Here is a 15,182-nt window from a genome sequence, read left to right as displayed (position 1 = left end):
TTTTGGACAGATTTAAAGGTTAAGAGAAAGGAAAACATGGTCTTCAGTTGCTAAGATCAAATTCCGGGTGCTAGAGGCCTCCTGGTCCATTGAGACAGAGTAAGACAGAGGTCTGGCTCGTGGGGAGAAGCTGACTGACCCGGGAAGCCGGAGGCAGAGAAGGCTTCTCGCTAGGTAGCGGACTTCTCCTGGCCAGTGTGGGGAGAGGGCTCCAGGTCACCACTCCCAGCCTGGTCCCTGCTGTGCCCAGGAGAGGTGTCAAGGCCTCCGAGGGCAGCAGCTACATAGGTGCCCTGCCGGCCTTGCAAAAAATGTCCCGGGCCCAAGAATGGCAGAGGGACATCCCAGAGCCAGCAGACCTGTGCACCCCATGGTGAAAGAACCCCGCTGTCTCCATGGTAACCCACGGGCCTTGGAAGTAGAGAAATACAAATTCAGAGCAAACGGAGAAAGCAAAGGAACCCAGCGTTCTGTTCTCACACCCCAGGCCTCCTAGCAGATTCCTACTGGTCATCGGTACAAAGAAGGTCAAGACGTGGCCCCAGAATAAAATGGAGCGATGGCCCCATTGCAAAGCTGAGTAGTCAAACTGTCTGGGTGTTGGGGAAGACCAATAGTCCAGGGCATTCTGTGGCTCTGGAGGTTTTAGGATCCTAGCCAGATGTTTCCCCCAGATGGCCTGTGATAGGCTCCAGAAGGTTGTGGTTGGTCATCGGGCTCCTGAGTGTCCACTCTGGACTTGTTTTGGGACCAAATTTGTTAATGTTCTGCTTTTGCTTGTAACTCTTCAGCAGAAGAATGATATACCTTCTAAAGACAAAAGAAAAAAATTATCCTTCCGTGGCCACTCCCCATCCCGACCCTCCAGGCCCCCAGCAGTCTCTGGACTAACGCGTGCCAGGCCTTACGGTGCCCTGTTCCCCACCAGCAGTGCCACGTGAGGTCAGGGTTTCTCCTGTGTGCCCCCGCGTGCTCTGCGCTTGCCTCCATCACAGCCTCCAGCACACTCTGAAAGCGCCTGCTCACTTCTTCGTCAGCTTTACCAGACTGTGGGTCACTCAAGGGCAGGAATTCTGTGCGGATCACAGTCACCTCTAGGGCCCCAGCACGACACTCTGATTTAACAAGAGTGTTCAGCAAGGTCTCCTACAGGAAATGACAGTCAACATGAGACCTAAAGGACTGGGGTGGGGCCAGAGGTGTGATCTGAAGAAAAATAAAACAAAACAGCACACCTGCAAATGCAAAGGCCCTGGGGTCAGAACAAATTTGGCACATCCAAGAAGCACATAAGGACGCTGTGGCTGGCATGTAAAAGGAGTGAGCAGGTGGCATGGGGATTGGTCTGAGAGGTTCTAAGCACGGCAGGAAGTCACTAACATGCATTAAGCTGGTTAAAGACATGATCCTACATCCTCAGCATCTTCTCTTCCCCACTTTGCTCTCATTGAACACTGACGCTCTTCTGAGAGCAGCTCCCTGAGGCCGGCTCAGGTGGACTTACTAGTCTCTTTCACATCCTCCTTCCACTGGGTGGGGCAGGTGTCTGCCTCATTCCTTTTTGCTGTTTCAGGCCATTTTCCCTCAAAACATCCAGGCTTGGAAGATCCAATCACCAGCCTGCAGCACTGTTCCTCCCCTTGTTGATGCAGTCTCCCAGAATCCTCAGATCACCCCCCTCCATTCCTTCTATGGGAGTCTCACTGACACTGTCTCCTCCTCATTATCCTTGGGGCTACCGCCCCATGGAGCTGGCTTCTCAGTCCCCTGAGCTCCTCTCCTCCAATGATCCCATCCTCCACCTGTCTCAAATATCCACTCACGTGGCTGAAGACTAACACCCGATGTCAGTAATAACTGCCCCTCTCCATAATCCCAAGTCTCTGGCCAGCCCCTGCTCCTGAAATCCCATCACCAACAGCCCTTCGTTTCTGGACTGAAAAGGTCCATTTGCGTACATGTATCAAAGCCCAGTAAAACCCGGACAGGAGTTTGCGGCAAAGAAAGGAAGGGTTTATTTCAGGAAGTGGCCCATGTCCGGAGACAGCTGAGCTCAAGACCTGGCTCGCTGATGACTTCCAGGGGACAGGTGACAGAGGAAAATCATTCCTGAGGACAAAGGGGGTTTGGGCCGCGGCTCTACTGAGTGGCCTACGGTAGGGTAGGGGTAGTTGGTCACTTCTTCTGGTCCTGAGGTCACTGCTTTTCTGGGCCTGGTGCCGAAACACAGCTGAGGCCTAAATGTTGTCTCTAGTTATATCTAAACTCTGTCTCTGGGATCAACAGACACATGGCTTTGTCGCTAAGATTCATCCTAAGATTATTTGATGCCACCGACCAGAACCTCGTTGTCTTGAAGGTTTAATGATTAAGGAAGTGTCATGCAAGGCAGAAGGAGGCGGGTGAGTCAGGGTGCTGGCTGGGACCAGTGTGGTTCCAAAGGAGAGAAAAGAGAAAGGTTACAACAAAGAAGTGGCATTCCTACGTGGCTACACCATCATCGCGGCGGGGTCACTGGCTCTGCAACTGGCCCCACCCCCTCACGTCCTCTCACCCCACCTCACTCGGCGTCAGTTCCGTGGTTTATCGTATCAATGGCCTCCTTTTCTCATGCACCCTCATCTGCCATACCCCCCTTCTGCTCACTGTGCCTGTCCAGCCAACTCTGACCCCGGTGAGTTCCAGTTCTGCGCCCACGCCGAGCCTGCGCCCACGGGGCTGACCGCCGCAGAGGCGGGGGCACGCCATCTCCTGGGCCGGTCTGACTTCAGCGGCTGGCCGCCAACCTCAGGTGCGCCTGCCGTGCTGGTGGGCGGTCATGGGCCCATCACTCTCCACCCCGCCCCCCTTGCACTGATGACCTTGATGACCTCGTTCCCCTGCACCAAGAAGCAGCAGCCCTGCGAAGAGCAGCACCTCCGGCTCCTCATCCCAGCTCCGCATCTCCCCCCACCCCGCATCTGGGTCCCTGTTCAGTAGCTTTCCTCTGCTCCTGTGGGCAAGCCGCCCACCCACCTGTGCGAGGCCAACCCTTGCTTGGGCACTGGGCCCCGCCCTGTCTCACTTTCTCAGGGACTTCACCCCAGCCCCTCCCTGCACTCCCACCCCTGTCCTGGGCCGTTTCGCTCAGCGTACAAGCATCCTGTTCCCACTTCTCGGTTCCCTCTCACAGTGCACCTCCTCCAATGAGCCCCGGGTACTCCCTGCCTACAATCCCTCTCCCCTCTCCGACCGGCTCCGGTGGGCTTCTGATGCCCATGCGGCTCAATCGATCGAAGGGTCAATCCTTGGTCCTCATTTAGCGGGAGCTCTCGGAGGCTTGTCACCTGACGGCTCACGCCCTTCTCCCTGGACTATTCTCTCCCTTGGTCCCCAACTTCTCACACACTCTAATTCCCCCCCAAATCCCTCTGTCCTCTTCTTTCATCTCTGTGGCTGAAATGTCTCATCTCCCTACCTCTTACCTCTGGATCAGTCCGAGGCTCCGACCTTGGATTGCACTAGGTACACCCTCACGGTGACTCAGAATCACATGGTAATCCACACATGAATAACTTTTAAATTTCATCTTCTGTCGAGACCGCCACCTTGAAATCCTGCTGCCTGTATCCAATCCAGTGCCGATATCCAGTAGTCTCTCGGATGTTTCCACTTGGAAATGCTGACCAAGCCTAAACTCCTGACCAAGCCTAAACTCCCCTCAAAGCTGTTTCCCACAGTCTTCCCCATCTCAGCTGAGGGCAACTACTTCCTCTTAGCTGTTTGAGCCCCAAATCTTTCTGTTTTCTCTGGCTTTTGTTTTTTTTCTCACTTCTCCATCCAATCTATAACCAAATTTTGTTCTAACTTCAACATACTCCCAGAAATTGAGCATTGTGCACCATTTACGGACATTCTGGTCCAAACCACCGTCACCTCTGATCCGGATCACTGCAGAGCCTCCTACGGGGTCCTCCAGAGTGTGCCAGGGCTCCCACCAGCTTTCTGAAAACGGCAGCCAGACTGATCCGGGGAAGGCATCACTCACAGTAGAAGCCCGACTTTAAAATGACCTGCAAGACCCCACACGATGTGGCCGTGACCCCCTCCTTCTCTCCCGGTTCACTCTGTCCCCTGCCCAGGTATCACTGAAGACGCCTGCTTTGTCTGGAATCACGTCCTTCCCGGGGCTCCCTACACCCAGTGACCAAGTGGGGAGGAGGTCGTCAGACCTGGCCCTCTGGACCTGGAGTTTTGTTTGTGTGCTGGTTTTAAGCTACAAACGCAATTTCTTTACCAGATGTAGGGCTATTCACATTCTTTCTTTTCCAGAAAGATTTGTTAGTGTGTTTCTTTCAAGGAATTTTTCTCTTCTAAATGGTCAAGTTTATTGGGATAAAGTTGTTTGTAATATTCCATTATGATCCTTTCAGCATCCGTAGAGTCTGTGGAAATGTCATAGCCCTCTCCAATTCCTGGTTCTGCTAATTGGTGTTTTCTCTCTTTTGTTTACCTGATCATTCTGACAAGAGGATTACCAATTTTATTGATCTCAAAGAACCAGCTTTTGGTTTCATTGGGTATTTTCCTATTGTTTTTGTTCTTTATTTATTTATGTTCTAGTTTTCATCATTTCCTTTATTCTACTTTGGCTTTACTTTGATCTTCTTTTCTAGTGTCTTAAGGTGGAAACCAAGGCTATTATTTCAGACCTTTCTTCTTTGATCATATAGACCGTTAGAGTTGTAAGTTTCTCATGGTGGGATTTGCCGTTCACTGATAAAACCCCAAAGTCCAACACAATAATCGATCGGCACATAGTAGGTACTAAGTATTTGTCGAATTAATTAATGTTCTCCATTTACCCTAAACCTTCTGAAGAGTTCCCCATTTATTCCAAATAGAGGTTATTCCTCACATAATCTTCAAGGCGCCGCACGACAGGGCCCCTTGTCACTTCTCCGCTCCCCCTTCCTGTGCCCTCCCAGCAGCTGCACCAGCTTCTTGGCTGTCCCTCCGACACGCCAGGCAGGACCTCAGCTCAGTGCCTTCGCAGGTACTGTTCCTCTGCCTGGAACAGTCACCCAGCCCGTTTCTCCTGGGGGAGAAAAGACTGCTTTTTGTGCAAAGAGCTCCTGCCATAGCCCTCCCTCCTTCCCCTCCTCGGTGCCTCCCAGATGAACACGCCAGGCTGGGCCCTCACCTCCAGAGCTGCCCCACCTGGACCCATCACATCTCCGCCCTGGCCCCTACCGCCCCGTTGGGGGGGAGGGTGCCCCATCAATACCAGGTGTCTGTTTCTACAAGGCTGAGGACTCAGTTGGCTGAGGCACATTCACCACAAGTGGCCCAGGCATGAGCCAATTGTTGATACTTTTTGTTCTAAACGTCAGATTTTCACTTTATTTATTTATTTTGGTTTCCATACAGGACATAACTTGCCTCGTTGTTTTCAAATGTGATAGCATAAAATTGTGCAAAGGATGCCTTTATCGTTTTATAGCACTAAATTTTGTTTGTGTTTTTATCTCCGTTCTCCACCCACGCCCTTCAATTAGATGTGTGTGGGTGTCCATGGCCTTTCCAGGGGACAGACATGCACAGTGAGGGCTCTGCGCAGGGCCAGTCTTCGGGTCACCCGGGACAGCAAAACCCACACGGACAGGGTCACATTGCACTCCAGGAGCCCGAGAGGGACGTTCTTCCCAGAGCCTTCACATTTCTGGCTTCACGCTCACGGCCAGAGCGTTCTGGACAGAGGTCCTCCCGTTCTGCTCAGCAGAGCAGCTGAGAAGGGCACGGGGAGGTGTGTCTCCATGGAAACCTCTCCTGTGAATTACCTCTGTGTTCAGGCAGGCCCACTAGACAGCTGTGAGGAAAGACGTGTGTGTTAGGTGGGGGCCTTGGAGAGAAAAGGCCCCTTGTCCCCTGGCCAGGGCTGTAGGGGGCGTGGCCCAGGAGGACGAGGGAGCAGGCGCTCTGCAGCAGCAGCCACAGCAGCCAGACGCCTGGGGACAATGTACACGTGAGCTGGAGACAGGCCAGAGAACTGGAGGCCCCATCCAGGTACCGAAGGAGGCAGAGCCAGGGCTGCTCCTCGAGAACCAAGGGGAACAAGGGCCAAGGAATACGGAGTATGACTCCCGACAGGAGTGAGACGCAGACTCATCCTTCAGGGTGCAACTCAAAAGGCACTTTTACGGGAAAGACCTCCTGAAGCCCAGGCAGAGACAGGTCCTGCTTCTTGCTCCACAGCATGCTGTTCCACAGCAGAACTGTCCCTGACGGCTCAGAGTTCTCCAGCATACCAGTGTGGGAGAGAAAGAGTGGGCAGGTGAACTCGGGAGCCCCTCGAAAAGTGGGGGTCGGTTATTAAGGTTCCAAGAAACAAAGCATGATGAGAACAAGTTGTCTGGGCTGGACCCCAGCGGGTAGGCATTTGTGGGAACCAGTGTCTCCTTGGGCAGCATGAGTGAGCGCTCAGTGAATGCTCACTTTGCTATGAGTCTGGGAGGGGGGAGACACACACACACACACTCACACTCACACTCACACTCACACCAGCCCCAGCTCTCACCTCCTCGGGCCCCTCCTGAGGAATCCAGCCCCTTGCTTGCCAAAGCCTGTACGATATGGCCAACGTGGGAACTTCTGAACGGCAGTGTCGGGGTGTGAGGTGATAAGTTACTAGGGGAGATATTTTAAGTAACTGCTCTCTCTATCTCACACATCTCCTGCCCGCAACACCAGTGATTCTTCACCGTTTCTGGACAGGGCCCCCTTTGAGAACCATGAGCGTGCAGGATGCTCCTGCCTGCGCAGTGCCCGGCCACGGGCCTGGAGCAATCCATGTTTGACTTCAGGGACACTGACATTTGCACTTTGTGGTGAACTTTCAGACTCAAATGCCTAGAGGCATCTCCCTGCTGTCTACCTCCTCCCTCTGAAGCCACACCTACAAAATAAACCTGCTTCTCTGGATCACACCCTGAAAATTACTGTTCCAAACAAGTGTTAGGTGCCCGTGCTGCAGCCCTAACAGTCCAGGGGATACAGAAGGAGCCCTGTGAGGGACGTCTTCCCTGGAAACATGGCAGCATGGATGGTGACAGTGAGGGCAGCTAACTTTTCTGGGCACTATTGTATTCTAGACCCTGTGCTAAGCTTTTAATATGAATTGTCTCACTAATCCTCCCAAGATCCCCATGAGAGGGATACTATCATGATCCCTATTTTAGAGATGAGGAGCAAAGGCACAGAGAGGTTAAGTAACTCACCCAAAGTCACACAGCCAGTGAATGGTAAAATTCAAACCCAGTCCCAGAACCCTGCTGTCAACCAATATACTTTCTGGCCACCAAGGGACATCATGGTTACTATCTCCTGTGTTAATGTCCCAGGGGCCTGACATCTGTATGAACAAGGAGAGAGAACTATCCCTTTGTACCCCCCCCCCCCCAACCCCAGCTAAATGATCATGGGCATCTTTGAGCCAATGATGACTTCACAGAATTCTGCTCAAACCACAGCTCTGTAAAACATGGGCAATAGAATAGGGGAGGAGGGAGGACAGGCCAATCACCTGTCCTGCCTCCCAGGGAGGGAAAAAGCATGCTAATCCAGGAGGCGCACACGCGACAGGTGGCCTATGGGCATAGGAGGGCAGGACTGAGGGAGGGACCGCTGACTCTGCTGGGAAGGAGGAATGAGAGGGAACAGGAGGGCAGGGCCACCTGCAGAGGACCGAGCAACCTTCCTGAGGGAAGCAGGGAGGAGCAGGCCCTGTGGGAGGGGGTAGGGGAGAGGGCAGGACGCAGGCAGGAAGGCTGAGTGTGCTCCACGGGCCCCACCTCCTGAACTCTCTCTGCAGCTGCTGCGCTGGACAGAGAAGTGTGAGGGACAGAGACAGCATCTCTGCTGGTGTGTACCAAACTCAGGTTCCGGCTGCTGAGAGGTCACAAGTGACAGAAGCCAGGGTGGGGGTGGGGGCCCACACTGCTGTCTGCATTTCCCGGGTAAGCGACTGGCAGTGTCTGCTCAGAGGCAGGTGGGCAGAGGGGGAGGTGGGAGGGGCTGCCCTGGGGGGACCTAGGACAGTCCCTGGAAGGGAAGTAGACAGAGGGGCAGGGTGGGGGGCTGGAACCAGCCTCAGGCCAGGCCTCTGCACAGTGTCCACGTGTGCGGTGGGGGAGCTGGAGGCTGTGCGTGGGCCACTTCTGGCTGGCAGGTGTGGAGACACTTCCAGGAACTGTGGCCTGACAGCCAGGGTCGGCACATCTGGAGAGCAGGGGGCCAGCCACACCCACGTCAGCGTTCCTCCCCTAGACCAGGAATGTGTTGTAGCCTTTGCCAGAAAATCCCACCCGAGTCCCTGCCTTCCTCCTGGTCTTCCCGTGGTCAAGAGGGGGCCGATGGCAGCGGCAGGAGGAACAGAGCGGGACAGGCTCAGGGGGGACGTGGCCACAGACGGGGGAGGAATTTCACTGCTGAAAAGGCAGCCAGCCTCCTGTCGGCTTCTGGGAAGGTATGAGCTGGCAGAGTGCTGCCCGCTGCCCCGAGCAGGCTCACCTGTGGCCAAGGAAGGGGAGTGAGGCTATGTCACATAGAACAGGGCATGTGTGCTGGTGGCGGGGTGGGGAGCAGGTGAGGTAAGCGGTCCACAGACAGTCCCCCGTGGAACTGCGCAGACGCCTAAGAAGTCTGCTGCAGTCACAGCCAGCACCGCTCTGCTGTCCCTGTGGGAGGGCCACAGTTCCTGATCTGGCTTAATGGCCTGAGCATGTCATAGTAAGCTGGCCAGTGCTGTGTCCCCTCTGTTAACTACACACACACACACACACACACACACACACACACACACACACACACAGCCACTCTCTAAGAACCACTATGTTGAAAATATCTCAAACCTGGTTCTCTGTCAAGAGAGATGCCAGCCATACTTGGACATGTTATGGGGATCGAGCAAAGAGGTAGGAGGGGGCCCTGGGCTACAGGGCACAAAAGGACGTGAGACACTTAAACCCCCGTCATTACTGCATTGTACCTTCCCTCCACCTACGGCATCTGCATCTGAGCAGGAAGGGAGGATGTCTCCCCACTGCGCTCCAATCCTTACACATGTATCTCAGCTTCCGGTCAGGCTGCGGTGGGGAGAGCTGGAGGACATGGGGCCCGTGTGACAGGACAGGACATGACCACACTGTGTGAGTCTGACTACCCGGCTGCTAGACCATCCATCCAGACACCGATTTCCAACCACTGTGCCTCTGGCGGCACACCAGCGTGCCACGAGCTTGTTTAAAACATGCCGTACCTGACTATTTAGTCAGGGGCACTGACCTCTTTTCCCTTAGGTTGTCAAGTAAAAAAAAAAATGACAACAGCCAACACTTCTGTGTGAATGAATCAAAATTATACCTATTTATTTTTCGTCAGATTGGTAAAAAATATATTTTGGGGTATGTGACAGAATTTTAGTAATTAGTTTATATGTGCCGTGAGATGAACAAGGTTAGAAAGCGCTACTGGAGATACCTCCCAGAAGTGTCTGGTTACAGCCATGTGGGGGCTTCATGCAGATGAGCCAGTAGAAGTATTTCCAGCCTGCAGGGGAAGAAGCTAGGGCTCAGAGACGGTTGTGGGTGCACAAGTACGCGATTTGGTCTGTTGGGTAAATGTCAGTTGAATGAATGAATGCAGCTTGCTGAGGGTAGTGGAACGGCTCCGGCCTCAAGAGGGGCCCATGTGAGCTGCTCCAAGTGCAGAGCTGGCTGCTCTGCCCCTCTGATCCGGCAGAGGAAGGGGCTGGAGGAGCGGAGAAGCAGCGTTCTGGAAGTCCACGGGCCGGCGCGGAGACTCCTGGCCATCCCAGGCAGCGGTCTCTGCAGCCTGTGTCAGGGCGTCTCTCCTGCGGAGGGTAGTCTGGGTCCACTGGAGCAAAGAGGAGCTCAGAGGTGAGGCTCCGTAGGCACGGTTCCTTGGCCCAGGAAACACAAGGGGCTTTGATGCTTGCAGAACACAGCGGCTCTTTCCCGGATGCTGTGGCTGCCCCTGGGCAGGGCCCCGCCCCCGGGCCGGCCTCAGTCAGGGAGCCACACTTGAAGGCCGCGTGGCTCTAGGCTTGGCACAAGGACCTCGAAGTCAGAAACCCCAGGGCTACTGTGTATGAGCTGCGAGGCTGTGAGCAGGTAAATAACCTCCTTAAGCCTCAGTTTCCAAGTCTGTGGAATGGAAAGATAGTAACAGCACCTAGCTTAAAGGTTTCCGGGAGGAAGAAATGAAATCGTGTCCATGAAGTGCTCAGCACATTGCCTGGCTCACACTGTCCGTGTAGAAAATGGAACTACGTGACTGCTAACCCTACCACCCTCTGGGTTCTCAGATGGTTCCCTCCAGACCAAAGCAAACCAGGCCTCTGGTTAGAGAAAGTACCCCCCCACCTTCCCCACCCCCCTACCCCCACCATCACCACACACACAGACCCTCACAGCCTGCCTCTCATCACAGCAACTCCTTGGAAATGTCTCGCTCACACAATCAGTCCTGGTAGCCAACCCCAGCTGGCTTTCTTTCCGTCATGCCTTGCTGCCCCAACCCTGCATCCCCGCCTCTGGGGGGTATGTGTACCCCTAGGGTGCATGTGGGTGTGCCAGGAATCCATGAGGCCATGGGATAAATACGGCATGCTGGGGGGGAGGGAGTTAACATTTCAACTGAAGGTAAATTTAAATACTATTTTTTATATGAAAACAAATGTGACAGAATGTGCCTTCTCCTGAAAGTTTAAGATAAAGCAGTGTCAAAGATAGTTCAAGCTTTCCATGGGGACACCTTTCTCCCGTGTGTGTGTCTACTCTGCCCAGCACTCAAGGTTCCGCACCACCAAGGCTGAGACGCCCCGGGTAAGAAGTGAGAGGCCGCCGGAATCTTCTTGGACAAACCCTGGTGTCTTCCAGCCTCTACCCCATCCTCCCAGGGGCTTGTCTTCAGAAGCCCCACACCGCCCAGTGCCTGGGACACAGTCCCAAGCTGACACCACCAAGAGATGGCAGACTGGCACTTCTGGCAGGGACAGCAAAAGCCAGCCTGGTTGTCAACTTCCCGTCTGGCTGGGGAGTTAACGAGGCCTGGAGAGGACCAGGCCTGGCTCCCCACCCTCACATCCAGCCTTCCCCACACACAGGCTAGCAGTTGGGGTTTGAGCCCCTGAAAGGAGGCAGAGCACAGCTGTCACTCAGCAACTATCCCACCCTTGCCATCCCTGACAGCAATGCCTCTTAGGTCTTCTAGCCTGTGGGACCGCCGAAGGGATTCAGGGTGACTGGGTTTTCAGCGGGACCCAGCCTCGCCTCCCGCTGTGAGGCGCAAGGCTGTGGCTGGCATGGCTACCCGTGGGAAACAGATCTGTAGTGAGGACCTAAGTCCTGCCGCGGTGTGACTGAGGACATTCTTTGTGATTTCCTCTCCACACTTTCCTTTTTGCGGGTATCCTGAGCCAAGCGGAGGTCTGGCTGGGAGTAGGAAGCGTAGAAGTGCCTGGACATCATGGCACAAGTGGACGCCCAGAAAAGGTGGGCTGAGGTATCTCCTCTCTGCAGCTTGAGTGAGGAGCCTCAGGAACGCCGGAAGCCGAGCATGAACTCAGAGAGAGAAGAGGAGAATGGTGGGGAGGCAGGGGACACTGGTGACCCTGGTCACCAGGCCTGTCCAAGGGGCAGCTCTCAAGGGACTCAGGACACTCCCGACTTGCCATGGCAGCAGCCATCCAACAAGGGGGAAGAGAACTTCGAAAAAACCAGTGTCAAGGCCTGGGAAGTCCAGTGCAGGGAGAGGCCAATCGAAGACCACCCAGGACGGCCCCTGAGCCAGCACAGCACACAGTGCCCTCCTCTGCGACCTCTCACACAGGTCGTTAGTTCGGAAACAACCTCCTAGGGCAGGGGTCGGGAACCTTTTTGGCTAAGAGAGCCATGAACGCCACATATTTTAAAATGTAATTCCGTGAGAGCCATACAATGACCCGTGTAAGTTACACATTATCCAATAAAAATTTGGTGTTGTCCTGGAGGACAGCTGTGATTGGCTCCAGCCACCCGTAACCATGAACATGAGCGGTAGGAAATGAATGGATTGTAATACGTGAGAATGTTTTATATTTTTAATATTTTTTTTATTAAAGATTTGTCTGCAAGCCAGATGCAGCCATCAAAAGAGCCACATCTGGCTTGTGAGCCATAGGTTCCCGACCCCTGTCCTAGGGACTTGTTATCCACTGGCGATGATGGAAACGTCGGGACAAAGCTGGACGCCACCTTGGGTATCCTATACAGCTTCCCTGGTCCTGGAAGATATTTCTGTGCACAAAGAGGTGTAGACACGTCCCCAGACAATTCCTCTTTCGCGTGTGTCCCCAAGCAAGGAGGCAGTCGGGACCTCCCCACGCAGGAGACACTCACTCGAGCCCAGGGGTCGCCCCCACCAGCCCGCTTGGTAGTGGCAGGGATGGTGAGAGCGAGGACTGGCCTGAAGGGCCACAGCCCGGGGGTCGCGGGTGGGCAGGGGGAGACACGTCCCCTGCGGGGCAGCCGGGCCTTCCAGAAGCCCAGCACGCCATTCAGCCCCGTGCAGAAGCGGGGCGCCAAGCCGTATGTGAGCAAGCTGTGTGGGAAGGCCTGCTCCCACCGCGGCACGCTGCAGCAGCACCTGCACACGGGCAAGCGCCCCTACTGCTGCTCCTTCTGCGACAAGGCCTACACCTGGTCCTCGGACCACCGCAAGCACCTCCACACGCACACAGGCGAGAAGCTCTACCGGTGCCCGGACTGCAGCAAGGCCTTCTTGCGCTCCTCCGACCTACGCAAACACCAGCGCAACATGCACAGCAACGACAAGCCGTGCGCCCGTTGCGGACAGACCTTCAAAAAGCCCCTGTCGCTGCTGCGTCACCAGTGCGCGCACCTGGGCAAGAAGCCCCTCCGATGCCCGGCCTGCGGCAAGCGCTTCACCAAGTCCTTCAACCTGATAGAGCACCAGACGCTGCACAGCGGCCAGAGGCCCTTCCCCTGTACGCAGTGTGGCCGAGCCTTCGCCCACTCCTCCACCTTGAAGCGGCACCAGCAGGTCCACTCTGGGGATAAGGGCTTCCATTGTGCTGAGTGCGGCAGGGCCTTCCGCATCGCCTTGGAGCTGGCCCAGCACATTCGGGTGCACATCGGCAAGAGGCCCTACCAGTGTGAGGTCTGTGGCCAGGCCTTCACCAGGTCCAGTCACCTCCAATGGCACCGAGCGAAACATGGCACCTGCAAAACAGAGCCCAATCCCCTCCTCCTGTGACGAGTGAGGGCTCCATCGGTGACTCTCAGGGAAGTCGAACACACTGCCATCCTCGCTGCTTGGAACCCTCCTCTGTGGACAAGCCCTCTCACACAGAATTGCCACCTAGCACCCTGGTAGCCCCTCCTTCCAGTGGGTCACTGGCCACAGGGTAATCTAATTGACTTATGTGTTTGATCTCTTGTGTAAAAAGTAATGGATGGGCTAGTACCCGGGTGTGTGGCTTCCTCTCAGTCTTTCTAAAGCACCTCAGAGATTATATTCAAGTGGGAAGAGGGTAAGAAAACATCATGAACGCTGGTCAGGAGTTGAGTTTCTTGGTTGGGGGAATCTAATCATCAGAAATTATAGAATTATCTGCAGGCACGGTGCAGGGTTCCAGGGATATGATGAGCAAAAAGGTTGCCCTGTCCTGCCCTCAGATCCATTTGGATATTAAGAAGGCAGCAGGGCTGGTCCTCTTTAGCAGAAGGTACTTCTCAGTGTTTATGTAAATCAAAGAGTAGAGACCAGCAGTAGTCTCTATTAGGAACTCTTCCAAAGCAACACAACCTACCTAAGGGGTAAGTCACACCCGGCCAGAGTTTCTCTCTCCTGCTGAAATTACCCTCAGGAATGTCTTTAGGAGTCTTGGCTTTGAAGAAGGACTTTATCTTAAAGAGATTTAGGGTTAAGTCCTATGTTTAGGAATCAGGTATCCTAGAAATCCCAAGTAGCCTTAGCCTCTGAAAAAGAAGCCTACTTCTCTTTCTAATGGACCTAGAACCTGCATCTAAGCTGAATCTCACTTGCAAAATTCCCACGGGCCTCCTCTCTGGACACCTTTTTTCCTGTTCCTACCCTGGGAGCTTAAATCACATGTAATATTTATAGGGGAATCTGCCTGTTTACAGAGAGATATAGGAAATTTCTCCATAGGGGCCTGACTGTGGTTCAGGAAGTCTTGTGAGTTCATTTAAACTTGCCAGGGTCATTAGCTCCAATTGATGCAAATAAAAGTAAACACCCCTTGCCCAAGTGCCAATTGGCTTGACAATGTTTAAAATCATTAAAACCAGGTTTGAAAACCTACACAACTCTACTCTCTAATAGCAACAATTATTCTCTGAGATTATTGGAAATTTGCATTACCAACAGCCATTCTTCAAAATGTATGGATTTTGTATAGTTTAAAGTCAATCTTTTCTCACATCTGTTGCAAGGGTCATGCTGAGTCACTGTTGTGGGGAATTACTGTCTCATTACTTTGGTCACCTGTCACTGGACGGACAGTGATGTGCAAGTAGAAGGAGTGGAGAAGCCAGTTCAAAAGGGTAGCCAACCATCTGAGAGAAGACAAGATGGCGATGGAGTAGGCGGACGTACCAAATTCCACCTCCCAGAACCAAAGTGAATTACAAACTAATTTTAAGAACCATCATCTGGAAAAAACAACTTTGGACTAAACTAAGAGGACTCTTCAACCAAGGAACACTGAAGAAGCCACACTGAGACTGGTAGGAAAAGCAGAAATGCAGAGAGGGCTGCCCAGCTCCCTGGAGCGGAGCGAACGGCAGCCAGGAGAGACTTGCGTGGTGGGAAGTGAGTTTAGCAGAGAGGGGAGGGTCCTGAGTCCCAGGAACAAAGCCCCAGCCTGCAGCCCCAGAGCCTAGAAGAGGCGTATGGACAGTATTTAGCTGGAAACAAGACAGGATACTGTTTGTGAGAAAGAGACTGATTTCTCAGACTCAGGATTCTTCTTAAAAGGACTGTGCAGGAAACCTCTCTCACAACCACTCACCCGGGGCTCCAGGGGACAGGGAAAGAGGAGAGGACTGGAGTAGCAGGAAGAGAGTGTAATCTAGGAGGCACAGGGAGAAACATTTTGA

At 53.8% G+C, this 15,182-nt stretch overlaps 1 protein-coding gene across 1 annotated transcript; it reads left to right on the top strand.

Annotated features, from left to right (window-relative positions):
* The first annotated feature begins 11,477 nt into the window (after positions 1-11,477).
* On the top strand, positions 11,478-13,314 carry ZNF648 (zinc finger protein 648). The gene is made up of 2 exons (XM_066363873.1): positions 11,478-11,861; positions 12,240-13,314. The coding sequence occupies exons 1-2, from the start codon at positions 11,527-11,529 to the stop codon at positions 13,312-13,314; spliced, it is 1,410 nt and encodes a 469-aa protein (XP_066219970.1). The 5' UTR covers positions 11,478-11,526.
* Positions 13,315-15,182: the final 1,868 nt, after the last annotated feature.

This window comes from Saccopteryx leptura, chromosome 2 (assembly GCF_036850995.1).
Source record: "Saccopteryx leptura isolate mSacLep1 chromosome 2, mSacLep1_pri_phased_curated, whole genome shotgun sequence".
NCBI lineage: Eukaryota > Metazoa > Chordata > Mammalia > Chiroptera > Emballonuridae > Saccopteryx > Saccopteryx leptura.
This window is presented reverse-complemented; position numbering and strand designations above follow the sequence as displayed.

Bases quoted from the DNA above. Each gene is read 5' to 3' on its own strand.
- ZNF648 (XM_066363873.1), top strand. From the start codon at position 11,527: ATGGCACAAGTGGACGCCCAGAAAAGGTGGGCTGAGGTATCTCCTCTC. The intron at 11,862-12,239 runs GTGCCCTCCTCT...CCCCTGTCCTAG, and splicing joins CTGAGCCAGCACAGCACACA to GGACTTGTTATCCACTGGCG.